The sequence below is a fragment of the Stegastes partitus genome, unplaced genomic scaffold (assembly GCF_000690725.1).
Source record: "Stegastes partitus isolate 25-593 unplaced genomic scaffold, Stegastes_partitus-1.0.2 Scaffold238, whole genome shotgun sequence".
Classification (NCBI taxonomy): domain Eukaryota; kingdom Metazoa; phylum Chordata; class Actinopteri; family Pomacentridae; genus Stegastes; species Stegastes partitus.
Genome location: NW_007577969.1, coordinates 396,890 through 424,384, shown reverse-complemented (window position 1 = coordinate 424,384; position 27,495 = coordinate 396,890). Strand labels below are relative to the sequence as shown.

Below are 27,495 nucleotides of genomic sequence, written 5' to 3'. Positions count from 1 at the left end.
ACAACCAAATCAGGAGATACATATATCCTGACTTCATTCCCAAAAATGCTGAATAAATTTCAATTCACCACACAAAGGACTGAATACAGCAAGTTCTCATGTTAACTTCCACAACTTCCTTCACCTGCATTTATTTAAATCATATCAACATAAATACAGCTACAAGAAAAAATAAAAACATATTTGAATGAAATAAACTCCATCAGGTGGCACAGATTTAAAGAAATAATATATACCCAGTTGAAAATCCCCCAAATTTGCAAATAAACAAATAAAACATGATCTTAGAGGATATATTTAAACATGTAAAAATACCGCCACACTTACTGTAGCATATGACACAAACACAGGAATATGTGTAATAAAGCATAATTCTAGACAAAAAGAGCATCTCAGGGAATATATGAAATGCATGTTGACGTTAGTGTGGATACACACGTTTCAAGTTGAGGAATTTGAATTCTGGCTGCTTTTAACAGTATCTACAGTCTCAGGAAACTTCTCTCAGGAAAAACTCAGGAAATGTTCGATAGCAAACTCAAATCCGCTGTTTAGAGTAATCCAACAGCAGTGCTGCAGTTTCTGCTGGAGGAAATGGCTGAACAGTTTTTTAAAAATGAATAAAATAAACTAATGGTCACCATTTTTGGCTTAGAGCAAAAAATAAGGTCATGCTAACTAGTATCTAACATATAGGTGATTTCTTACCTCAATCTTAAGAGGCTATTTCAAGATTTCTCCAGACATATACCTTAATACTTGCATAAATACTGAACGTATATGTGAATAAATAGCTGTTAGTTACACAGCAGCAGCACTTTCCCGTCTCAGACACCAAAAATGATTCTGAGGTCAGCCAGGGAGAGTTTAGAGAAGGTGCTTCCTGTTCCCGACAACACATTGTGGGCCAGCTCCTTCTTCTTCGTCTGTAGTGTGGAAATCTTCTCCTCCACTGTACCTTCACAAACAAACCTGGAGGCAAAATACAAAACCCAATACAATGAACTTTTATATTCTAATGACAAACAGGGCACATCACTGCCTTCAGATGTAGAAACTAACAATAACAATGCACATGGAGTAAGTTTTGTGAATTCGGAGCCGTCTATGAACCATTTCACCCAGAATAAACCTTAGAACTATGTCTTGCGGGTTTCTTGCTGACATGGCAAAGAAATTCAAATTTAATTGTATTCTGGTGTTGTATCTTGTCACTTATTGTGTGCCACTTTGTCTAAGTACCGTCCTTTTCCAAGAGTGCTTGATGTGATAGAGAACAATAGTTTCTACACACACACACACACACACATATAAAACATTCTGATCATTAGGTTACCTGTGGATGGTGACATCTTTACGTTGTCCAACTCTATAAATTCGGTCACAGGCCTGATCCTCCAAGGCTGGGTTCCTGTCAGAGCATTTAGGGGTCAGAGTTTAAAAAACTTCTTTCTTATACTGATCACACCAACATTTCTTAACCTTTAATTGTTCCGCCAACTGCATCAAACATTATCAGAGAAGCGTGTGAACAAGATTTTTTTGTTTTTTAAGTTATTGTTCTTGAAATGGATTTTTCTACATTTATTCATGCAAAATATAACTGGCAAATCATTTTGAAAAATGTTTAAGTGGGCTGAAAATGACATTTTTACACAGTGTAAAATGGTTGTAATGTCTTTAAATGTTGATTCTTTTGCTTGTAAAATGCTCAATGTGAAGTTAAAATTGAGACAATGTAAGAAGATGAAGAGACAGATGATGATGTGATGTTCAGCTGAAGGTCAAATAATGAGTAAGAAAAGGAGATTAAGGTATTTTAAGAACAATTACATAAAAATTAATAAAAGATATTTACTTCAAAGACATACGGTGCATTAAATTAGCCATATCAAGCTGGGGGAAGCAAACAGCCGCAATAATTTGCTGTTAGTTTTGTGCCTCTCACCAGTGCATGTCAATGAGAAAGAGGTGATTTCCACCGATGAGATTGAGTCCAACCCCTCCAGCACAAAGGGAAACCAGCATCACCTGTGTCATTTGTGTGAAAAAACAATGGCATTAAAATCACATTTCTTTATATTTTGGCCTCATACATTTGAAAAACAAAACAAAAAACGTTTGTTAAATGATCATTATTGCAAATGCAGGGTTGTTGCATTCTTATCCTAAAGGAGCCACAGGACATTTTCTTGTAAATAAATACAATTTACATTCACATCTACTGTTTACTCAAATCACCCAGTGTGTTTTCCCTAGGGGTAAGAGAAATCTGTTGAAAGCATATCCGTCACAGAAATATTTGGCAGCAATTAGGGCGCTTGTAATTATGCTAACTTATAATTTATATTTCCTCGTGTCCTCTCCTACTCGTGACCCAGAACCTCCTCTCCAGTTCCCCCTCCACCATCATAGAGGATGTTCCAATCCTTATACACTTGGTGGAAATGAGGAGGTATAGCGAGGAAATACAGTTGTATCCTACTTCACATCTTCACTGAGAGGAGCTAAGACGTAAGTGAGGGAAGTGAGACAATACTTTAGCAGAATAAAAAGCACCCTTTTATACATCCATGCTTACTAGCATGCATTATTCTTCCCTGCCTTTGCTGGCACATTGTTGTGTGTCTTGGTGCATCGTGGCCACATGTAGGCCAGCACTGAGAAACCACTGGCACACAGCACACTGGCACAATGTAAATATGTATATAACATATAGATGTATGCATAAACATAACACACAGGGCTGGAACTCTTGCACAATGAACACTGTACTTGAGTTTCACAGTCTCATTGTGCCTCATTATGACTTTTTATTTTTATTTTTAAGGAATTTTTATCATGTCTAGTTGTTTTTGCACAGCCATTGCAGCACCTATGTGCATGTGTGTACATAATCATGCATATGTATAAAACAAATCTACTAAGCTAGCTCATAAACAATGAGCTCTTCAGTGCTAACGCAGATCAGAAACTTCCCAGGATGCATTTCATGAATATTGCCGGTATTTACAAAATTTTAAAGAGCTCATTCCATGCACATTTACAGGTATATCATTTTATTTTTTGAGTCTAATAGACTATGTTACATGCTTTAGTGTTCAAAATACACATTATATTTCTCATACTGAACATCTGATCAGCTGGACTGCGAGCAAACTGCTCAATCTTTATTTGAGAGCGTGGCCAAACTAGTTACACTGCAGGCGATATGCAAAAGTGTTACACAGTGAAGTCAATAAGTAACGGAAGATAGGCTTAGACTTTAAACAAGGTGTTTAGGTCAGGTAAGAAGCAATGTTTTCTGTGGGAGAGAATAATAATTCCCTTTGGTGTGGATTTTGTGTATTCTAAGTTTTAAGACCTTTTACATGCACAGAAATGCCATAACACAATAAACGAAAGCAAATAGCCCACAAAAACATAATATTTTCTGTTTAATACAGTTTTTCATAGGTTTTAATGTTATGTGGTGTTCTTACCTTTAATAAAATACACAATAACCATCTTAAAAATAGTAACAGGTGTTTCTTGTGTAATTTGTTCTGAAGGTAGAAAGATTCACCTGTGGTCCTTTAGGATTAGTGTTGAATTCTTCCACCAGGTCCATGCGACGTTTAGGGTTGACAGTCCCGTCAATAACTCCATATCTCAGGCCCAACTGCCGCAGATGAACAGCTACAATGTGCAGCATGCTGGTCCACTGGGACACGATTACACTAAAGTACCAGACAGGAGACAACATGTGGATTAGAACACAAGATCAAATGCTTCTCTTAAGTCACTTGCAGTTTAACAGGTCAGTTATTTTATACTTCCTTTAAAAGACCATTTGTACAGAGCTGCACAACAAAAGGTAAATACGTGTGACGCAAACAGACGATCACACTCTTTTCCTCAGCAGCGATGAAAAGTGGGTCACTGCAATTGCTGAGGAAGATGGTATGACATAGTCAAAAGTGTGACCAGAGCTAATGTCTGGACATTTGTTGAGATGGATTTAAAATTTTTATTTTTTTAAAATGTGTTGACGTAGGCAGATATAGAATATTAACAGAAAAAAACTGCATGTAAAGTGATTCTGTAATGTTGTTTTACCTTTTCTGATCATCACTCTTCTGTCTGATTGCCTTAAGCTCGGAGACAACAGCAGAAATCTGGACATTCAAAGAAAAATGATATAGTTCAAATGTTAATCTTAATCTAAAACAATAACCTTACTTGTGTACAACCTTGTGGGAAAAATAACAAAGTGCAAATTAGATAAAACAAGTTAGAAAACTTATTCAACAGAAAAGTAAGATTGTAAAAATTGCAACAAAAACAAGTTGAATTAGTTACGTCAAGTCCAGACCCTTTAAATAACCTGTGACTTTTCCTGACTTCAACCATTTTTCCTGCCATTAAAGTCACTTGTTGCTTTTCCTTTATTGGTCTGTGGTGAATAAAAATAATTGCAATATTCAGAACAGATTGATTTTTCTATTTTACTTCAATCTCTTATTACTGCTAACAGCCTGCAGGAAACATTTTCAACAGTAATGCTTAGGTGCATGGGCACAGCTGTTGCCCACCTTGGTGCTTTCACTGGTGTCTTCAAATAGCTTTGAGGCGAAACGGGTTCCATTAAGGGCCACAGTGTCTTTAGGATCGGGACCCGATGAGGGGCTGGAGGAGAGCGACAGAGCATTGAGCTGCTCCTCCAGAGACAAAACAATCCCATCACCTTGCAACTCTGTGGAGTCGAGTGTCTGAACAGAGTGGAGGAGACGAAGAGGGAAATTAATTAATGCATCTGTGTATTATGCAGTTGGTCTTCGTGTGAAGTTAAGTGTCTGTGCATGTGTTTTTCATGAAGGACAAGCCCTGTCAGAACATAAGATACGTTAGATAGAAACACCCTGTGCCAGATGTATTTCAGAAAAAACAAAATGACACAAGAATTGCAGTGCTTATAAAGTAGAAAAGCAACAGGATGTAAGTGATACAATACTGAAATAAAACTAGTGAATAAAATAAGGCTAGAATAAAACATAAGTACTGTCAATTACACTGAGGTAATAAGTAATACTACACATAATGACATATCGCACCTGAGAAATTAGCTAAAATTAAGTATTGCACATTACATTGACAATGTCGTACATGAAAGTGAAATACTGCACTTTATCAAAATGCTGCCAATGAAAATAAAAGGTTTAGATGTGATAACGAAATACTACACTTAAAACTGAAAGCCTGCACCTGAGAAATTAAAATATGAAATATTGCACATGAAACGAAACACTAAACGGCAACTGATATTGCAGGAAGTATTGAGAAAAGTAATATTGCAATGATATTGATATCACTGTTTAGAAGTGTCTGATGATTTAGCTATCATTCCTGCAGAAAGGGGGAGTGTGCTGTGTTCACACCAGAAGCGAATTCATCGTGCTATTTGCGCGATTCGGACACGTGTATGCACTGAGTTCACTTGCTTCATTCGTGCAAGTAATTTGCGTCTTTCGTGCGTTTAAGGTGGCGAGATTCATGTCTGGATTCGAATCCAGATGCTGCCATGTCTGGGTCCACCTTCTCCAGAAGCTGTGCCTGGATGACAGCCGTTTCCAGCGCTATTTTCGGCTGACCTGGCACAGTTTGACAATTTGTTGGAGAGGATCAGTACCAGGATACAGGTGCTCTATCCCAGCTGCAGAGTGCCTGTCCATCTGTCTCTGGTGAGAAAATCAATCAATATTCACGGTGTAGGTGCAAAGAAATGAATGAATCATGTTCTTGACGTCACCAGAGAATCTCAACGCTGATTGGCCTTCGTGGGGCGAAAGATCGCTAAAGTTCAGATTTTTCAGCTTGGGCGTCCAACGCTAATTCACGCGAATAACTCACTCAATCCCATCATTCGCACAGTGGGATGTGTACTCGTGTCTAATCGCGTCTTCACATTGATTTTACATGTAAATCATTCGCGTGGATGATTTTACTCACGTCTGGTGTGAACACAGCAATAAAGTTTGATGGCCACTGGTAGAAAACCGGTTGGAAAACATGTGAGTGTGTTTACCTTCTTAAGAAGTGAGAGGTGACAGCAGCACTGTCGGAGGCGCAGCAGCAGAGACAGGATGTGGACGGTGCTGGACGCCTGTGCGGGCTGCTGAGAGCTGCACACAGCCGGGTCGGCCTGGGACATTCCAAACTCCTGGGCCACTGGACAGAAGGAACACAAACGCTGATACACACTAATAAGTAATAACAACGCTGATTACTTATCAAGTTTGACTTTAAAGGCAAAAATGTCAGACTTGATTTACCCCAAATGGGAAATTCTCTGTTCTCTTACTTTATGCTCTGTGTATTTTACACAAACTTTCAACATACAACTTTCCAGAAAACACCAATCTTGAATAAAACTCTTCTAAAAATCTTTCTTTGATTCACCTTTTTTGAATCCACAAAACAGAAGTCAAGTGATTCTGTGTGCATAATTGAGCCACAAATATAAACCCATAAGTCAAACCTGTTACAACAATCAGAGCACTATTCCTTTTGAAAAAATGGTGAAACAGCAAGCTGATATTTTACCTTTTTCAAAAGGATTGGAACTGGAAGTCTTTCCCTTGTTCACATCATTTCCTTCATGTCTCTTCAGGTAGTTCTGCAGAGTAGATCTAGAGAAACAGATCACCAGTCCAGTGTCATTTTTACATTTCTTAAATAGTTGTTCTACCACATAAAGGAAGACTTAACAGCAAGCCAGTATTTTATAACCAGTGCCAAGTTTAAAAGGTGAGTAGTTATTTCTTCGCTGCCTAGATTTCGCCAACTGGAATCTAAAATTACCCGTCAAGGTCCTATTGATTGATCCTTATTTCATTCTCAGACACTTTTCAAAATCCTTGATGGAAATCATCAGAAAGTAAAAAAAAAAAAGAAGTTGTGCATGATGTGTCCAAAGTTGTTCAGAAAAGTTAATTAACACAACAGCACATGGTGACAGCTTATTGAAAGCTAATAAATCACATGTTGTCTTTAAAACATTATTGAAACAATTAAGTGGAGGATAGTCACACTTTTCCTTTTCTCCATGGTTATGTTTCCTAAGCTGAAGGAGATTGGAAGGGAAGCATCAAACCAGCTTTCTTTAGCAAATTTAGAATAAGAAATAAATCTTCTATAAAAGACTAGGAAAAGATAAAATGATTTGTTTTCCCTTTAATCTTTTGTTTAATCATTCCACCCTTTCAATTTGCTAAAAATCAATTAGCAACAGGCAAGAATGACAATATGAGATAAAAACTGAATTGCAGAAATTTAAAAAAATAGACAAATACAAAACACACAATAAGAATACAAACCACTAAAAATGTACAGCATTGACAGTTACATGCAATGACAACAGCATTTTTTCTTTTTAAAAAAAAGGCAAGATGTTATTTTACCTGGACTGGGCAAAGACCACATCGTACACAGACTGTTCATCCTCAGAGAGTTTGAGTTGATGCACCTCACAGGTCCGGTCAGGAAGAGACACCTGAAACATTCAACACTTCACTTCAGTCACGATTGATTTGAATCAACCAACATACAAATTCAGTGGCTGAACAAACTCTAAGCAGCCATGATGACTCTGCCATCATTTAAAAAAAAAATTAATCAATCACTGGTATGTTACCATTAAGAGAGGTGTTTTTTGTTTGTTTTTTTTTTTTTTTTTTTAGAAATTTACTAGGAGCATTGTGCATTAATGAACATCAGTATAAAAATACAAGATAAAAGATGTAAACAAGCCAGATTATAGCAAAATCAAACATTTATGCTCTTAGTCCCCAGACAGGTAACAAAAACAAAATCATTTCAAGTGATGACATACAGATAAAAATACATGTAACAAGTAAACACTTAAGCCAGTGTTTCAGTTGCATCTTAAAACCAGGGTATGTGAAGTCTGTGTGTCTGAATGTCTGACTTCCAAAACCGGGGCCCCCCAGGGAACTGCGCTGTCTCCCTTCGTCTTCATCACCTACCCTTCGGACTTCAAGTACAGCACTGAGTCGTGTCACCTGCAGAAATTCTCAGATGACACGGCCATAGTAGGCTGTGTGAAGAACAGGAGGGAGGATGAATACAGGAACCAAGGAGATGGTGGTGGACTTCAGGAGGAACAAGTCACCACCCTCTCCTCTGTGCGTCAACGGGACTGATGTTGAGATTGTCCAGACTTACAAGTACCTGGGTGTGAGTCTAGATAACAAGCTGGAGTGGTCCACCAACACAGAGGCCATCTACAAGAAAGGCCTGAGCCGACTGTACTTCCTCAGGAGGCTCAGGTTCTCCAATGAATGCAACTGCATGCTCCTGATGTTCTATCAGTCTGTGGTGGCGAGCGCCATCTTCTGTGCTGTGGTGTGCTGGGGCGCAGGCATCAAGGCGAAGGATGCCAACAGACTGAACAAATTCATGAGGAAAGCCCAGTCTGTTGATGGCTGTCAGTTGGTCACCCTGGAGGAGGTGGTGGAGCAGAGGATGCTGACCAAACTGCAGGTCATCATGGACAGCACCTCGCACCCCCTCCATCAAACTGTGGACAATCTGAGGAGCAGTTTCAGCAACAGACTGATACAACCCCGCTGCTCCAAGGAACGTTACAGGAGGTCATTCCTCCTGACAGCAATGAGACTTTTAATGCTTCAATCTACATTTACACATTTGCATATTCTGTTCATCTGCACATTTCTGTATCTGTCTTATATATTCTTGTAAACTTGTTGACTTGTTCTATATTATATTTTCTATATTTTTATCTTATTTATTTTTACTTTATTTAACCTTCTTTTTATACCCTAATATTCTGTGTTGTCTTTTTGCTTTGTTTACCCCTTTGTTGAATATTGCTGCTGTAACGACTGAATTTCCCTCTGGGATTAATAGTCAGTCTAAGTCCAAGTCTTTCCTTTCCTTTCCTATTCCAATATTTACAACCTATTCCAGTGTTTCCTTCTGTGAGTGTGTGTCTCTACCAGTGGTTTTCCTTTGGAGTCCTGCTGGTCTTTGGTTCGTCGGAGCAGCAGCGTCCTTGTCAGGATGTTGAGTCTCTCTCTGCCTCTCTTGGAGCCGTTGTCCACCTGAGCTTTCCAGAGTTTGTACTCATCAAACGGAGAACAGCGAAGAAACCTGAAAGACAAAATGGTGAATAAACAGAATCTCATCTGTACTTAACTTGACTGCAATGAAGATGCAGTTATATTAGCAGTTTAAAAAAGACTTGAGGGTCAGAATCATTTTTTGTGTATTATCAATGAAAAAGCACAAATTCATTCATCAGTGTGGCTCTGGAAAACATGAGCAAATGTTGCCTTGGAATAGGTTTATGAATAAACATCCTTGAATTTGAGCCTTTTCTTTTTTCAAATGCGAATTTACAACCTATTTTGTAAAACTGAGATGAGTTAGTGTGACCTTGTGGCCACTTCTAAACCACCTTTCATCTCATAACTCCTGAATTGTGAGAAAACTCACATGCATTCAACACAAAGCCAAATCAGCTGTAGTCAAATTTCCACCTAAATAGATAATGAATTAATCATATGGACATTTATTATCTGCTTCATTGTAGCTTTTGTCTTGCTTGCATGATTTATTCATGAGATTTGTTTTTAGAATTTGAGAACCACACGTCGAGCATGCAGACACAACAGAGGAAGCAGTTCAGCCAGGTAGCATTTTTCAAAGTTTCATATTGTTTTTTTCTTACTTGAGCAGTGAATACATGTCGAGCAGGTTGTTCTGGATCGGTGTACCAGTGACAGCCCAGCGGGCTCCAGCCCTCAGCTGACAGACAGCCATGGAAGTCTGCACTTTTGGATTTTTGATGTTGTGGGCCTCATCGAGAATCACCCGGGCCCAGGCCACTCGCAGAAGAGGAGGCGAGTGTAAAGGCTGAGGAAAAATGTCATGAAGTGTGTGTTTGTCTAAGTTTTTTAGTTTTGAAATCATAAAACACACACTTTTTAAATCTAAAAAAACAAATGTATCATCAGCCTGCATTATTAGCATAACTTTGTATTTGTGAATAAATGCTACACTCACAGATGTTGCCTTCTGTCGTAAATACGATTTATATTTACCACATCATCAGGATCCTTGCTGGGTTTATCAGCCTCCTCCTTCTGGACTGGGATCTCCTTAGAGACCAGACTGTATGTGGTCACCACCACATCGTAATCTGCCAGTCTGAGGAGCAGACACAGAATACTGTAGTTAGATTGTGTGTATCAAATGTCTTCCAAACTGGAAGAATGGCAGGTCAATGAAGATCTGGGAAGTATTCATTATGAATGTCAATAGATACTCGACACTCAAAAATCTCAAGAGAACACACTTTTCCAGCACATACACAACTCTCCCTATAGTTATAGATTCATCATTCTAAGGGCTTCAGCTTGCGACCATTAAATGGACTGAACATCAGGGCTTGGTGACAGTTTAATATCAATGACTGATATAAAACAAAGTGTATTTACAGAGCATATACTGTACAACCTTCTGAAATTAAACCTGCTGGGGGGTTTGAAAGCATACTGTCTTTACAAAATCACCAAAGCCACATCTTTTATCAGGGATAGAAACTTAAGCAACAAAGAAAATGATTAGATTTTAAACCTGACATTTCTTGAACAACTCATTTGCAACGTGCCACTCAGTTAGAAGTCACTATTGTATTTCTGTGGGCACTTGTAAAGGAGAGAAGAGGCTATGATTGCACTGTTAGTGAAACAGAAGCATAATACAGAGGAGAAATAGCAGCAGTGGTGGGTATTTTTTTATTTTTAGACGTCTGCACGGTTCACTCACACTTTGGCACTTCTCTCACGGTTGGGTCCGTGATACAGGTACACTGTCAGCTTGCCTGTCTTCACATGTCTTTCAATCTCCTTCTTCCAGTGGTGAATCAGGGAGGCAGGACAGATGATCAGAGTGCCTTTAGAAACCACAAGGCACGAGTCTGGACAACAAACAGGCAAATAAAACACATAAAAAAAAAAAACAGGTATTGTGTCATATCAATGCAAGCTGCAACCTAGCCGTGTCTTATTTGACCCAATAAAACTATGACCAAAAGGTTCTGGCTACCAGTTTTGGATATCCAGGTCTCCAGCTTCTTCTCTTCTTTCTTTTCATCATCTTCTTTTGCCTTGATCTTCTTGGCCAGAATGAGAGCAATCATGGTCAAGGTCTTTCCCAGACCCATGTCATCCGCTGAATCCAAACAGAATACGAGTCAGATCAAAAGTATAAGAAGAAAAAAAAAAAAAAAAAGAAACTGCAATGTGACACTTTACAGACACAGTTCATCTCTTTGTTATGCCAACATTCGTTATTAAATGCTCATTAAGATTTAAATTGTCTTATGTAAGATCTTTTTAGCTAAGACAGCCAACAACACAGAGAGATCCCAGACATACATACTTAAAACAATTTAAATAAGATTCCTGTGAAAGTTAAGAGTGTGCTACAGTATCATAAACTCAAAGAATATTTATTACAATTCATTAATGTTAATGATCATACAGCGGTAATGTAAATCAACATGTGCAGTCAAGTCAATGGGTTAATGTGCACAGTAAATAATATTTACAATGTATCAAACTGACTGGCCTGATTTATTTTTACATTTGAACATTCTGTACAAGCCTAAATAACAGCTGAGGAAGCCACATCCTGTGGTAAATAGGGTGGAAATTGAGGTTTCTGTAATAAATACACCTCAGTGGCTTATTTCCACCTCTAAAAATGTTTAAAAATGGAGTACAGGTTGGATTTTCAAAGAGGAACAGGAACAAACAATATCAGTTTGAACTATTATAGTACATGTCTTTACTCCACACTCCCTTTCTTATCAGATTTCACTGTAAACCCCTGAATAAAGACCATGCATAAATAATTTATGAACCAACCTAGAATTCCTCCGCAGGGATTCTGCGTTTCCCTCCAGAGCAGCCAGGCTAAAGCTCTCCTCTGATGGGCCAGGAGCGGCACCTGATCGGCCAATCACAAGAGGGCAATTATATTGGAGTCTGATCAAAAGACGACACAAAGGCTCTGTCCAATACAAACTGTCCAAACATTTTCAGCAAAAATAACAGCTTTCAAAAGACAGTGAATACACTATGTTTGTATATGTGACACTTTAAGATTCTAAATATGTGATTTTTAGAACATGCTAATTAAAACACATGGGCCTTAATCTGCTGCTTTCAGGCTTTCAATCTGAGTTTTTAACCTGGCTACAGCGACTTTGTCCTAAGAACTGTATTGATGTCCACAGACACTGGGAAGTAAACCTAGGCTCAGTACACATATTTAATTTATCCTAAACATGTTGGATGGGTTTGAGGTCAGGGCTCTGTGCAAACCACTTTTCTAAGGAAATGATTTTGAGTCTGGGGAACTGTCATGTTTTAACAGCAAAGTGTGTGGATGGGAGTGTCAATCATGAATGAGATGCATCGTTCCCTGAAAGTTTGTCATATTGTATTAGTGGTGTTCAACTCTAAGAGTGAATGAAAAAGCAGACTAGTGGGTGAAGGAGAGTCTAACCTTAATGCCTTTGGGGTCTCTGGCTTCGGCCTCAGCGTCGGGACACGACTCCAGAGATTTATGGAGATGGTCAATGGCCTCACAGGTGGCATTTTTCACCGCCAGCAGACGGTCCTCAGTCATCCTGCCACCATAAAAGGCCTGTGCCTGTGGGTTTGCTGGAAACATAAAGGACCACGGATTTACTATGCATGTATGAAGCACAAATCAATTTGGTGAGAGGGCAACATTTGCATAAATGTGTTCATCCTGTCCATTTGGCCTACCTCCATACATCTGGGTGTATCCCTGACTCAGCTGGAGCCCCAAAGAGCTGCCAGACGCCTGGTGCTGAGAGGGGCCCTGCGCTGGGGGAGCAGGGAGCAGGATGGTGCCACCCTGCCGACTGAATGGGTTCATCTGGGTGCTGCTTTTACCAGAATCACTGCTATTACATCCACTCTGGGACTCTGAAAGTGATTTTTACATTACAGTGAGCACAGACAGAAATGAATGCAAATTTTACTATATTTATTTCACAATAAAGCTTTAAATGTTCTCTTGTGAACAAGGCTGGATGTCCTCTACACAATGTCAGACTTTTACAATGAACCCATACCCAGAAGTCAAACTGGGAGTCCCAGAGGGATAAGTGAAAAAGACCTGGATGGAGTGGAATCTTAAAAAAAATACATATTACCCAACAGTTTAACTCTTGTCTGTCTCTATGTGTAGCCCTGTGATAGACTGGTGACCTGTCCAGGGTGTCCCCCTGCCTTCACCCTGCGTCAGCTGGGATAGGCTCCAGCCCCCCATGACCCTAGTGAGGATTAAGTGGTGTATAGATAATGGATGGATGGATGGAGTTTAACTCTTACCAGGCTGAGTAGCAACAGTGAGGCTCAGCGACTCCAGCGCTTCCTCCAGCTCTTTGACCTGCGTCTTCAGCCTTTCTCCTTTATCTGGCAGAGCTGCCACATTCACCACAGACAGAGTGGCCTTCACAGGGAAAGATAAGCAGTAAGAAATAGAAAAACAGATACAAATACAAATCGATACATTGAAAAACATAAAAAAAGGTAAAACTCTGTCTCAATCATTTGCAATACCAAGTATCAAGGCTGCAAACTTAACAGATTTGGGATAGACTGATTACAGGCCTGGCTGAATATCCTGGCTGACATTGAGTATTTTTGCAATTATCTGTATTTTTATTCTTATTGGCTGATGATTAGCTACACTCACAGTGGCTAAGGCTATGCTAACGGCTAGTGGCTAAGTTAGAAGGCAGCCACAACTTACTCTGAAACAGAGTCTGGAAAACAGTAATTAATAATGCTTTAATATGTAGACCTTAGTGGGTAATAAAAGTGACAGAACAGAGAAAGATTAGTAAAATAGAGAAGAACAGCAGCAGTAACAGCAGGAGACAAACTGATTAATCTCAGTTGATCCCACATAAACAGCATTCTAATTTAATCACTCCTATTTCTATTGTACATATTTAGTTAAAGTCACCCTTATTAATGAAGAAGCCTAGTTATGACGGACAGGTTTTGTTTGATCGATTAGAAGCGGCATTAGTATCGGCCGCGGAAAACCAGTATTGGTCAATCCATACAATAGACGCCTACCGAAGAAAAATAGCAGCCAAATGGATTTGACTATTAACCCACCTTTTTCTGTTGCAGCTGGGTGGTGAGCAGGCGATGCAGCCCTCTGGGATCTTCCACCTGATCCTTGACCTTAGATGCTGGCTGGAACCCAGGGAAGGTGGTCAGGGTCTTTTGGACGGCAGAAACAGGAGGAGTTTTCGAAGCAGCAGGTTTTACTGACACCAGCACTACATCAGCATCATCATCATCATCACCCTCTTGGTGGTTTTTGGTTTGACTGGACTCTGGCAGTGTTGGTTTGTCAGATGAGGGGTTCCTGGTGTTATCAGAGTCTGTGGAAGCCTGTTTGCTGGGTGCAGATTTGGGTGTGCTCTTTTCCACTGTGGGGTCAGCTTGTTTCACCAGACAGGCTTCACCTTCTGTTGGTGTCTGGGGTGAGTTCTTGTGACGATCTGGTGCAGTTTCATTGATTTTCTCAGGGTGAACAGTGTTGATGCTGGAGGTAGAAATCTTTTTTTCTGCTTCTCCCTGCTCAGTGTGGTTCTCTTCTTCTTTGTCTTGTATCTTATCTAATGTTTTCTCCACATTATTTGCTTTGGGACTGCTGCTGTCCTCATTTGAAACTCTCTTCTTTAACTTCATCCCCAGCGGAAGTTGTTTACCTCGGTAAGTATCTGACGACTTCAGCTTTCCTTCATCTTCTTCTCTCACTGCACTCACATTCTTCACATTCTCTTTGTGATAGCTTTCTCTTTCTTCAGCCTTGTGACTTGCCTCACTGTCTTTCTCCTCACGTCCACCACACTGCATCCTTTTCCACTCAGAGTCCTTATCTGTCTTGCCAGGGGCCTTAAAGGGATTTCGGACAGGTGGAAGACAGGAGGGCTGCAGCTGTGCATCGGATAAAGGGCTTCTCTTTTCTTTCTCTGGCTGCAACTATGAAGGAGAACAGACATTTTTCAAAAAATGGGTAGAACGCAGTTTTAAAGAAAGTGACGCAAAACAAAAAAGTAAAATGTATAGGCATGTTTATATGTAAAAATTACATACTATACAGACACTACTTAGAATTAGAAAAAATATCTATTTACATTTCTTACAGATTACACACCTGCAAGCAATGATTATTTTGACAAGTGTCTAACCCGCAGTTTATTTTCTTATCAATTAAAACTTTTGTTTCTTAAGACAAAAAGTCAAGAAGAAAGCATTACATTTTTACCTTTAGTATATTAAACTGTCAAATTTTGTTTTTAAAAAAAAAAAGATGTAATCTATTGATCTGTTATCAAAATAGTTCTGGTTAATTATTTTTGAAGGAGTACTCATTTAATCGACTGTTGCCTATAACAACAACAACAACAACAACAACAACAACAACAACAACAATAATAATAATAATGAAAAAATAAAACTCAAATTGACTATATGCATGGTGAAATCTGTGGTAGGTCTTACTGCGGTCCAAGGCACGTTTCCACACCATCTCTGGCCTGTTTTTTTGCCCATAATACATCGGTAGAACAACCTGGAAAAAAAGAGAAAAAATTTAAGCTACATTGGGTATATTACATAGGATACGTTGTTGCCTTCATTGATCTGTTAAAGTGATGGCTTTCTGTCAGTGAGACATACTATAGGTCACTTTTCCATTAATGTTCCTCTCAGCTTTACTCAGAGATACATCCCCTTTGTCATACATAGGAGATTGGACACCACATCAAGTGATGTGTAATTGCATATTAATACACTAATGAACCCAAAATTAAATCAAAATCCGTTACGTAACACATTATTTAACTGCCGCTGATGAACTGTCACTCCGTATGTGACAGTTAAACTGTGTGAGGTAAAGAATAACACAGTGTGACTTGAGTTACATCCTGACCGATGACGTCTTCATGTCAAGGAAACTTCACAATTTCAACTTCTGTTGCTCCAGTTGCATAAATATGCTCAACTTACTGTCTTTGGACATGCATCCTGCTGCAGTTTGAACAGGTATTTGATAAACTCAGAGGAAAGACTTTTACAAACAGCTGGAAGCAACAAACTAAACTTTAGCTCCCTTTAATGTTTTAACCTGGATTACATTCATTATTGGTGAGTCTTATTAGTCCAACTTGTCTTCATTGCAGTAAAGTTGTATTTTCAAAGAAATTTCAATTCTTAAAAGATGTGGAAAAAAAAAAAAGTAGGGTAAAGTAAATAAGAAGGGTGTTTTTTGAATTTTGGCCATTTTGCCGTTGTCAGTGATGTTTTTGGACCAAAACTGGTGCTAACATGGGGAAAAAGCCTTCCTCAAATCAAAGTACGTTGCTTGAATGTGCTTCTCTGTTAATGCAATATCATAGAGTTGCTGTGTTGAAAGTGATACGGAAACGTTACTAGGTCCGATCGAATAAAATTTCCATCCAGACTTTTCAGATAAGTGGCCAGACATGAAGCCAAATGCATGTCTGAAAGGGGCTTTAATTTATTACTTTAAATGTAAAGCCTCCACAGGAATGAAGTTTAATTAAGTGTTGTGTAAGCTGTATTAGTTACAACAGAAATTTCTTCCTGATTTGGACCACTAAAGCAGCTGCACACCCACCTGTGGCCCTGCTGCTGTTGACTGTAGCTGAGAGCTTGGAGCTCCACCATTGCATCTTCATGATGGAGGCAGTGAGAAGGTGAGACGCTAGAGAAGAGATAATGATAATTCAGATTACAAACAGGAACAACAATCTGAGTAACACACAAAACAAAACAAACAAAAAAAACCCAACAACTAATTTTGCAAAGTAGAATTAAACTGACTACTGGTACGAATAAGACCTGAACAATTAGGGGAAAATATCCAACTGTAATTTTCTAAAGAGATATTGTGATATGTGATATACATTTCCTTAAGCTTCAGTTCAATAGTTAGTAGTTATGTAATAGATGTAAAACATGATAGAGCATTGCCATCATCAAATTATAACCTGCTGTATATTCTAATGCAAGGATGGGAACTTACTTAAAGTTGCTTCAAACAAGAATTCATTACAGTATTAAATGGCATAAGAGATAGAATAATTATCACAAAACCTGTGACTGTGTTAAATAAAAAAATAAAAATAAAGTAGTTACTGTAAAAAGCCTCTGGCATTGAAACAGGTAGGTCATTCAAGGCAAAGGTCAGACTTTGCATCTAAGTATTACAGAGGTTGGCACTCAAGTTAAATAAACTAATAATATATATACTTTTAAAAAAACAAACAAACACAAAAACAGCTCATACACGCTGCAAATGTATGTCTTAAACTGCAGCCTTTGCAATTTACTAACTGCATTGTTTTAAATAGTGATTTTGCCCGAATATGAAAACCATAAAAGCCATTTTAATATGGGCCATAGAGACAGCTGCCAAATCAAGTCTATATAAAAACATCTGCTATTCTTGGATCCAAACTCAGAATAGTGACGATCTAAACAGATGTTAAGGTGTAAGAGAGTGGTCTCTGTTTTGAGGTACTAGATTTTTGGACATTTCCAAGATTGGACAACAATATTCACGAGGCTTCCTTCGTGAGGAACCTGTAGATTTGTGACAACAGTGAGGCTTTACAGTGCATGTCACTACTATGGTGGTTGTGAGGATGTCACCCTCGCCTTGTGGGTGACCGGATAGTGATGTGAATACCTGGTTTCTTGACTGAAATCACAGCCTTGCTTGTCAACGCAGACGTAGAAGCTCTTGCCTTTATTTGGTCCATCTTTTACTCCCGTTTTCAACATACACACGGAGCCTGTGTGAGGACAGCGATATTTAGTCAATGATGTAAACTTTCACCTCACTAGAAGGGAAATACTTTTGGTAAGGTGCCGGTAAAATGTAAGAAATAGCTCAAGTAAACTGCCTTGTCATATGAGTGTGTCATGCACATGACAAGCAGTGTTTCAAGTAACGAGACATAAATAGAACTTCTAGTAAGTACACACAAAATGTAATGAGTCTCTATCTTATAACGAACAATGAAATACCACAAACTTTTTAAGACTTACCGTGGACATTACACAAAACCTTTTCCATTGTCCCAACACACCTTCAGTTCGGTTTCAGTTGCTAGTATATCATGTGTCGTTAGTTTTTTTGTATCGGCCAATCGTTGCTGTCAGAAGGACCACGTGATCAGGAAATGTCAGAATAAAAGTAAGCGTCGAAATTATTTCATAAAGATCCTTTGTGTTTGAGGTGAAAGTAAAACATATGATAATATACGAAGCATATTTCTTGAAGTCCATAACATTTAGCTATTTTAAAAATTTGTATTAAACGATACGCATGGTTATATAAACTTGTTGAACTTTATTGTGAAATATTCTGCAAAAAGCGGTTAAATCAAAGCGTTATCTGATACAAGCATCGCTTTTAAGTTTAATAAAAGTGTCTTTTAGACGTAGCTGAAGTATTATACTCGTTTTTAAAACTAAAATGCATATTTAAATTAAATTTAAAAAACCGCCATTTTAAAACTACTGCTGAACCACATTACCCACAATGCAACTAGAACGTTTTCGTTGTTTTCTGTAGCTCTCGCGGGCTTTGTTTTGATATGGCGGCAGGCTTCGAAACTTTTGTCTGTTATGTTTGTATTCTTCACACTTTCACTGCAGAGAGATTGATTTTCTCCGGTGTTTCAGGTAAATCCCGCATTTTGACATGCTTATAAATGTTGCTACTTTATTAGATCGCCACTACGGTGTAAGTTAATAAGTTTTTGTGACTCAAGTAAAACTGCGAGTATCAACAGGGGAAGCCAAGCTATTTAAATTCAACGACATTTGGTTAAAAACGCACTAAAGCACTTTCAGATTTATTAGCTAAACTGTGAGATACGTGTCATAAACTTATTGTCAAGTGATACAACCGTTTGGTTTTCATATTCGGTTATGTTTAGTTTGCTGTTACCAACCAAATATTTAAAACCGACACTCCTCTGCTGATGTGGTTTGAGCCTGAATTGATTTAAGATGACTAATTAAACGTCTAACGGCCTCTATGTATAGTTTTCTTGGAATCCAGAGCGTGTTTATTTGTGGCCTGATTAACCCTGAAAATGTCACCTCTGTCGTTCAAATCCCGGATTAGCAAACCCTGCCTGAACCATCGCGGTCATCATGTCATCTCCGGCCGAGCTCCACTACTCTCAGGCGGACTTCTTGGCCCGGTGGATGCCAAGTAGCACCAGAGCCGGGGTGATCCTCAACCCCTCCCCTGACTTGGCTGGCCCCCTGCGGCATGTCTCTGCCGTGGGATCCCCTCCCCTGAAGCCAGATGACTCTTTCGCCTCAGACTTCGCCCCTTTGCCCGCCTCTGCAGACAGCAGCTGCCTCGGCGTGGATGGATTTGCACGGTCACTTGGAGAGGAGAGGGCTGGAGTTGACAGGCCGGTGAACGGTCTAGTCTACGTCCCAACGACAAATACAGATGGACAGCTGAACAGTTTGGATGAGATTGCAGGAAAATCACAGGATCTGCCTCTTAATATGAAGCTAGAACAGGTAAGGCCAACGTTGCATGTCAGAATCTGGTGTCTCCTTTAACTGATGCTGATGTGAAATATTCATTATCTGTCTCTGTAAATTATATTGTAATAACAACAAGGGCACTTTTAATTGTCTGCATCCCAAGGCACAATCTGGTTGTTGAAATTAACGCTACAAAGAATAGCATCAATCAGTTTTCTCTAGAAATAACATCTGAAATACCTGATCATGCCAGCTAAAATTGCGATCTAATGAGATGGACATCAGCTCAGCAGCGTAACTGCTGATATTCCATTCTGATGCATGTTTTCTGATATCTTATATTGATACTAAGAGAATGTCCTTTATTTATACTGATTTATAGTAAAATGACTGAAACTGATTCACATCAAACCAAACACAGCGACGTATTCGTTACTAATGTTAGGACAACAGCATGTTCTCTAAAGAAGTTGTGCTTTTCTGGGACCTTGCGTGGCTTCACCGTTGATTACATCATGTCTTCCTGTTTACTTAATACCCTGCACCTCCATCACACGCACTCATTTGCCTTTCCCTGCTATTATTAGTATTTTTCCCTTAAGGCTAATTATGTTGGCGAAGACTCAAATCGTGACAGAAATGCGTAGATGACAGTAAGCAAACACTTTAGTATGGTAATTATCAGTACATTAATTGAAGACACTGATGTGATACAGGTACACAAGTTGTGAGATGCCTTTAAATTAATTGAAGAAAACACTGAGAGTTTGGCTACATGGATAAATTACAAAATAATATTGTGTGCTTTTGTGCAGTTGAGAAAGTGGCAGCAGCACATGCAGGAGCAGCTAAAAGCTCATCAGTTGGAGGAGCTGCTTCGCCTCCAGGAGGAGCAGCAGAGGCTACTGGGAATCATGAATGGATCCCAGCACTGCGTGGGAGGTTAGACAAAGAAATTACTAGATTAGCTGCAATTTTGATCAACTGTTTTCCTTTACCAAATTGGTAAACGATCTGTATGTATTTTCTCTGCTTCATAGACTGTGATGTGACTGGAATGTGTCTTTCAGAATATGCAGAGAGTTCAGGGGCGTTGGGAGCAGAATGGGGCGAGGACACTCTCCACAGGACTTCTCATTACGGAGAAAGTTCTTCCAGCTCCAATATGAGCTGCCATGGGGTCACACAGGGCCTCCGACAGGAACAACAGCCTTTACCAAGAGGCAGACAGGAGCAGCTACTTAAACATCAAGGTCATGTGGAGGTTGAAGATGAGGAAGAAGGTGAGAAATCTGTTTTTAGGCTTAAAATAACATTTTAATCACTATGTTTTTTGTATTTGTATTCCGAACATAGCATCAGCACACATCTACTTTTACTTTCAGCACATTGCTGACATACTTTTGGGGATAAATCACCTCTATGTGAGATTCTCAAACTTTGTGTTTCCTACAGGCATGTGGAACTCCAGAGAAGATGATGAGGAGCAGAGTGTCGATTCTGGCCATTTTCCCGAGGACAATGACATGTTAATACAACATAATGGTGTGACTACAACTGATGACAACAGCAGAAGAGAAGATAAAGTCTCCCATGACAGGTAAATGAAGAGATTAGACCAAGCTGGACATGCAGCAATGTGGCTCTTATTTGTACTGTTTTGTATGAGTGATTTTATCGAAAACTGTGTCTGTTTGAATCTCTTCACCTTCTGCATATGTCTTGCTCTTCTCCAGACCTATAAGACCAGGTATTGGGGGTCAGAAGCAGACGTTTGAGGAGTTGTTGGAGGAGCAACTGTGGCTGGAGGAGCAGAGGCTGAAGTCTGTCCAGCAACAAAAGGTCAGAGGATATAGCGAGGTTCTGCCTATAAAGGGTGAAAATCATCTGTCAGCGCTAAAACACATGAAAAAACTGTTTTCAAAAGCTAAACAGTTTTGTAGGCAAAGCCCATAAGATTGTTTAACAATGAGCCATACATTTGATGATAAGAAAAGTGTTTGACAACCTCAATCCACTGCTATTATCATATTATAATGTGGTTGCAATGAGGTGCATTAAAGAAAACCTGAACATTTAAGGCTTCAGAGTTGCTACACTACCAAGTTTTTTTTATTCAACAGAAATTCAGATGCACATTTTGTTCATACTGTGTTTCCTCACATTAACAGAGCCCAGATGAAGCTGAAGCTGCACAGGCCCCTCCCAAGAGGGCCTTTCTGAAGCGAGGCGAGGGGCTTTCTAGGTTTACTAACAATCCCAAGGCTCCATTACATAAAATAGAGGTGAAGAACGATCCCAAACCTCAACCCCGGGCCAAAGTAATGTCGCGCAGTAACTCAGAGCCTGCATCTATCCAGAAAAGTAGTGCAAATGGTGTCCCACGGCTTCCTGTCCAGCGTAAAACTGCTACACTCAACAAGGAAAACCGACTGAGGGGACTCAGTTCACCACCTCAGGACATGAGAGCAGAGAGTAAGGCAGCACGGACAAAGGTTTTGGGGAGTTATCAGAGACAGAACACAGAAGGAACGGAGTCTATTCCGACTGACCCAGACATCAGACAAACCAAACAACATCAACTTTGGCAAGGAAAGGAGCAGAATAACAGGAAAGTGCGTCTTTCAGTTCAGACCACAAAGAACTCTTTTCACAACATGCAGCCAAACCCTGTAACCAAACAGCTGGGCATGTTAGGAGGGCCAGGAAAGGCTGAAAATGATGCCACTAAAGAGAAAAGTTATGCTTCAAAAGTGAAATCAGCTCAAGAAAGAGCGGGAACAGAAGGAGGAGATGGAGCTCCACAGGATTCCTTTGAGTTATCATTCCAGGAGAAACTCCATCACTGGGAGTGCAACCAGCACCTGGAAAACATGGAGCTTGGAGAGTTTGAGCTGCTGGAACAAGCAGCTGAAGAGCTGTCCTTCTCATCCAACTCCTCGTTTGTCATGAAGGTGCTACATTCATTACCTTAAACCGTTCTCATGTTCCATGACTAATCTTCAAGAGAAGTCTGTCTGATGAATCATAGTTTACTCAGATTTAATAACATACACTTTTTTTTTAAATACTTTGTTTACAAGACACAGAGTTTGTTGACATGCAGTCGGCCCTTGTGCACTGTAAAATGAGCGAGGAATAGGAGAGAAAATGATCAAGATTTGGTTCCAAATAAAACATTACAACATCAGTGTATGAAAATATTTTAGTTACAGAAGTTATGATGTTAACCAAAAGCAGATGCTCTGTCGCAACTTTTTCCATTAATCTAATTTGTTTGACCATTAAAAATTAGCACCACAACTCAAAGTCAGATCTGAATGCTGTCCAAAGCAAAAACATATTTTGGATACCTTCGTCTGATGCCACTAGAGAAAGGTTCCAAATGTCCCTTTTTGTAGCTTTAAAAAAATAAATACGTTTTTTCTATTTTTGATGCACTCTGCTGCAAAATCTCTCCATTCATTTTAGAATTATTTATTCTTTACAATAGTTATTCAGTCATCTGCTGAATATGTTGTTGTCCTTACTGCATAAACACTAAATACTGCAATGTCACCTTTTTCCAGTATCATGCAGTCCTATTGCAAACATAACCGAATAACGCTTAATTTGACACTACATTTTTGTTGCATGAAGTGTTTTGATGCCTTGCCTAAGAAAAAAATTCTACCATGCTCATTTGTTTAATTAATGCACAGTACTCTTTAAAAGTGGTCAAAATCAGTATTGATGATGCATTATTGCTTCTATGTAAATGGCTTGCTGGTAGTTTTAGGGAGAGTGAGGATGTTTTCAGCTCCTTGTTTGAGTTGTTTTGAGTCAGTCTAACTGCTTGTGTTGTAAAAATGCAATTAGATACTTAATGTTGTATTAACCAGAATGATTCAGCCCTTCCCCAAAGTGGCCAAACATCTTCTACTGCAGTTTAAATAAGTTGCCATAGTGGGTTGCCCTTGCAATTAAGTTGCATAGTAATTAAGACACCATCAGCCTCAGGGAACTTTGTTACATTTCTTAACTCTCTCCCTTTATCTTCTGTCATCTCTTTACTGAGTGTTATGTAGGTTTAAAAACAAATCCACCCATAAAAAAGTCATGACCATAGTAAAAAATGTAAGACACAGCATGTACATGTGTTCAATGACTGTGAAGAACTCTGAGCAAACTCTTGCTAGAATGAAGTAGTTTCATATCTGTTGTGTGGTTTTTCTAGAGTGTTGTCCAATCATATTTGACCTGCTGACTGTAAATACCTGCAATCTCAGACTTTGTTCTGAACTCACAGGTTCTTCAGATGGACCAGCATCAAAGGCAGCTGCAGGCAGCCAGGGGGCTCCATCAGCGGCGGCTCTCCTCCACCCCCATCAAGTCACCTCCCAGGGATGCACTTCGAAGGTGCAGCAGTGTTGGATCCAGTAAAAACAGTTCTGTGATCTCAGAAGGATTTGTGGAAACGATAAGAGATGATGCACTGAAGGCCAGAGTGAGCAGTGGGGATAAGGAGAGAGAGGGAGAAGACAAGCGTAAGATCTCTGACATGTCATCCTGCAGTGGTTCTGAATTTGGAGACCAGGAAGTCGTGGTCAAAAGCAGCTGTTGCTTCCCTGCACCAACGAACCCACCATATGACAAACGGTCTTATCAAGACGAGGACATTTCCAGGGATTTGGCTTCTGATGTGGCACAAGAAGAGGATCAGCAGAGCGACGTCAGCAATGATGACGACTCCACTGTGATCGAGGACAAAGACAGCCAGCAGCAGAGAGTTGTGTTTGACGATGACGACACGTGGAATGACCTGGAGGACACCGCCATCGGCACAGCCAATCAGAGTACTGAAGTTAGTCCAGTTTCCAAGCCAGCAGCCAACAGAGTTTCACCACCGGAGAGGACCTTGTTGAGGAAGGTAGCAGTGAGCAAAGTTGTGGAGCTGCATAAAGGTCCAGTCAACCTGGAGCCCGATCCTCCTCCTGCCTCCCAGCTCATGACCAGGTTGTTCCCCTCGCTGAAGCCAAAAGCCCAGAATGCACCTGGTCCTCCTCCACCTGCTGCTTCTGTTGCTTCTGAGTTCAAAAAGCCAGAGGAGGAGACAGGTTAGACAAATGTTTGTTGTGATTGCTCTGATTATTCGTTCACAAAATTAATGTCAACTCTGCACTACTGTCTTCTACTCTTTCTGTCTGTCTTCCTGCTTCTGTATTTTGAGCTCTGGCACCATCTGTAAACTTCAAAGGATCACTTTTCCTTTCTGATTTTGTGTTATTATACAGTTAAAACATGAACATTGTCACAGATCAACACTCCTGTTTGGAACACATATGAGCAGTTACGGATGAGATACCCCACGAGTGTGTTTTTCAGTTTTGTGTGTGCATTTTTTGTCCCCAGTCCAACAGGTCCAGTCGAGACAGCTGCGAGAGAGACTGGTGGAGCTGGAGATTGAGATCGAGAGATTTAAGAAGGAGAACGCTGCGCTCACTAAACTCCGGCAGGAGAATGAAAAGAATCAGGAAAATCTCAGGTGACATATTTGGCTGCGCTTAAACATTTCAGTCGTGTGAAAGTATGAAAAGTTTCTTAAAATATCAGCTTTAGACTCGCACAGACTGGTCCAGTGAGACTTTTAAAGTACAGAAGGCTTACAGAATAACATTTGATGAAGACGTTCACAAAAATAAATACCACAAAATCTTTATTTTTAGGGTGCCAGAGACCCTGCATGATGAACAGCCAGTGTTCTGTTCACTTTTACATCCTAATTTCTTTTACTAAGTCTTTTTAGAAGTAATGTATTCTTATGTGATGTTTCTTTTCTTTCCTTTTCTGTGAGATTTACGTCTACTTTGTTGTTTGTTTTGTAGAAAAGAGCGTTTGGCGTTTGAGCAGACCAAAGCCGAGGAGCTGGCAAAGTTTGAGGAATACAAGAAAGACGAGAACAAGAAGCTGCAGAAGGAGCGCAAACTGTTTGAGAAGCATGCGTTAGCTGCCAGAGCCGTGCCCGACAAGAAGGAGCGAGAGGAAATCCAGGTGATGCAAAACTTACTGAACCAGATCAACAAATCGCATGTTAGTAGGTTGACGATTGTGGACTTTACATACACATTCCATAGAACGTGACTTCAGTGTTTCTGCATCAGCTAGATCTGTCAATATTTGTACCTTATTAACTTACGAGGTAATAATCCAATGTTAACAGCGTTTTCTGCTGCACACAAGGAGACAAATAATTATTTTTTTCAAGTTTAAAATGGACAGTGGGGAAAGCAAATCTAAGCATGTTTTAAGCTCACATAGTAGCATAATGGCACAAAACATAAATTATTACACAACATTGTTTGCTGCAGCAATTCACACATAATTTTGGCTAACGATGAGAGTTCCTACTGACAGTCAAATTAAAAATCTGAGCTCTTGAGTTTGCAGACTTAGGAAAAAAAAAGTGTTTCCTAAAACTTCGGTAATTGTGCACATCTAGTTACACACGCTGTGCTTCAAAAAAACAAAACCCCTGAAAAAAACAGTAACAAGAATAACATATGAATGAATGAGTGAAATCTTAAAATACTCTATTTGAATCTCCAGGTGCTGAAGCAGCAGCTGAGCTCCCTGCAGGAGGAGTTGAGGCGAAGGGAGAGTCGGTGGACGTCAACACACAGCCGACTGAGACAACAGGTCGACTCCCTCAGCCAGGAGAACGCTTCTCTTCGGGACGAGGTACCTCATCAGACACCTCACCTGTCTAGCGTTACAATGCAGCCTGCGTCTGGAATGTTATGTGGATGGAAAATAAGCACAAGTTGATGTCAGATAGTTGCACTGTGATCAGATCTCAGTCAGGTGCAAATACAGTAAAATCTTCACAGCAAATTCAAAGGTCACCTTATTTTCCTGTGGGTTTAAGTAAGCCTGGCAAAAGGTAAAATCTGGAGCTAGCAAGCCATAATCTGTCTGTTAGCATAAATCTGCAGCCCTGCCAAACTTAATATTGAGAACCAATCACAATGTAATCACAGCTGAGGTGTTATTCTAACACCAGGTAAAGAGGGTTTAAATTATGGAGCCGACAACATGTTAAGAATTCAGACTTAGTGTGTTGCAGAGAAATACTCCTGAATTAAAAAAACCAAAAGTTTCAGTGTTTTCCGTTTAAAAAAAATAATGTTTTAAGCATGTTTCTGCTTTTACTTTAAGATCCGCATGTTGGAAAAGCTCCGCCTCAGCACCTTGAAGAAAAACCCTGTCGCTGCACCGAAGGAAACAGAAACAAAAGAGGGTCTGAAAATCTCTGAGAATAATGTGTCGTCTGTGTCCAAAGGAGTGACGTTTGCAGTAAGCATGTTTATGTCTATATGTTATTTGTTATATTCATTTTGTCAGTACAGGTCTGCCTGTAGTTTGGTCACATCTTTCAATGGTATGATCACAGCAGCATGAGCTGAATTAAGTAAGTGTGACAAAGGCAGCATGTATAAGTCCCTTTATCCATTTTTGCTTTGACAGTCCTCAAATCATCAAGTCATTCACTATGTGGGAGCTCTGGGCTTTTTTCATCTTGACATGACACTTAAACTTTGGTTTCAGAGTCCTCTTGACTCCAGAGGAAGCAGCAGCAGCAGCAGCCCTCCACAGAGCAGCGCTGCAGCAGCCACAAGAAGGAACACCATTGAGGGCAGCCAGAGCGTTGCAGGTACAGTGACGACAGGTTTTCATTCACAGGGACGTTTATACTATTCAAAACTATTTCTGACACGAGTTTTGAGTCCCAATCTGATACCATCCATCCATCCATCCATCCATCCAT

The 27,495-nt window shown here is 39.7% G+C and overlaps 2 protein-coding genes across 2 annotated transcripts in view; one reads left to right on the top strand and one right to left on the bottom strand.

Moving 5' to 3' along the window:
• Positions 1-93: 93 nt before the first annotated feature.
• Positions 94-18,302, bottom strand: ttf2 (transcription termination factor, RNA polymerase II). Its single transcript, XM_008281593.1, has 23 exons — positions 18,225-18,302; positions 17,863-17,968; positions 16,789-16,875; positions 15,651-15,720; positions 14,253-15,128; positions 13,455-13,575; positions 12,864-13,046; positions 12,598-12,755; positions 11,955-12,036; positions 11,131-11,256; positions 10,852-11,002; positions 10,125-10,230; positions 9,752-9,936; positions 9,018-9,171; positions 7,440-7,531; positions 6,583-6,668; positions 6,065-6,207; positions 4,575-4,751; positions 4,099-4,157; positions 3,566-3,719; positions 1,949-2,031; positions 1,337-1,411; positions 94-972 (listed from the first exon to the last, which is right to left on the bottom strand). Exons 1-23 carry the CDS (start codon positions 18,250-18,252, stop codon positions 828-830), a joined length of 3,447 nt encoding a protein of 1,148 aa, XP_008279815.1. The 5' UTR covers positions 18,253-18,302; the 3' UTR covers positions 94-827.
• Positions 18,303-19,340: 1,038 nt separating this feature from the next.
• Positions 19,341-27,495, top strand: part of cpap (centrosome assembly and centriole elongation protein) — an 18,873-nt gene continuing 10,718 nt past the window's right edge. The window contains exons 1-12 of the mRNA XM_008281604.1: positions 19,341-19,724; positions 20,507-20,633; positions 20,762-20,974; positions 21,147-21,291; positions 21,428-21,533; positions 21,863-22,645; positions 23,980-24,787; positions 25,083-25,215; positions 25,556-25,721; positions 26,277-26,408; positions 26,886-27,023; positions 27,276-27,381. Of these exons, the coding sequence (XP_008279826.1) occupies positions 19,341-19,724; positions 20,507-20,633; positions 20,762-20,974; positions 21,147-21,291; positions 21,428-21,533; positions 21,863-22,645; positions 23,980-24,787; positions 25,083-25,215; positions 25,556-25,721; positions 26,277-26,408; positions 26,886-27,023; positions 27,276-27,381 (3,241 nt within the window). The remainder of the gene's footprint in view (positions 19,725-20,506; positions 20,634-20,761; positions 20,975-21,146; positions 21,292-21,427; positions 21,534-21,862; positions 22,646-23,979; positions 24,788-25,082; positions 25,216-25,555; positions 25,722-26,276; positions 26,409-26,885; positions 27,024-27,275; positions 27,382-27,495) is intronic.

What these genes read in the sequence shown, in the direction of transcription:
- ttf2 (XM_008281593.1), bottom strand. Translation starts at nt 18,252, where the DNA reads ATGGAAAAGGTTTTGTGTAATGTCCACG. An exon ending in AAGAGTGATGATCAGAAAAG is followed by an intron (nt 3,720 to 4,098) that starts GTAAAACAACAT and finishes CTGGTACTTTAG; the next exon opens with TGTAATCGTGTCCCAGTGGA. An exon ending in AAAGATGTCACCATCCACAG is followed by an intron (nt 973 to 1,336) that starts GTAACCTAATGA and finishes TTTTGCCTCCAG; the next exon opens with GTTTGTTTGTGAAGGTACAG.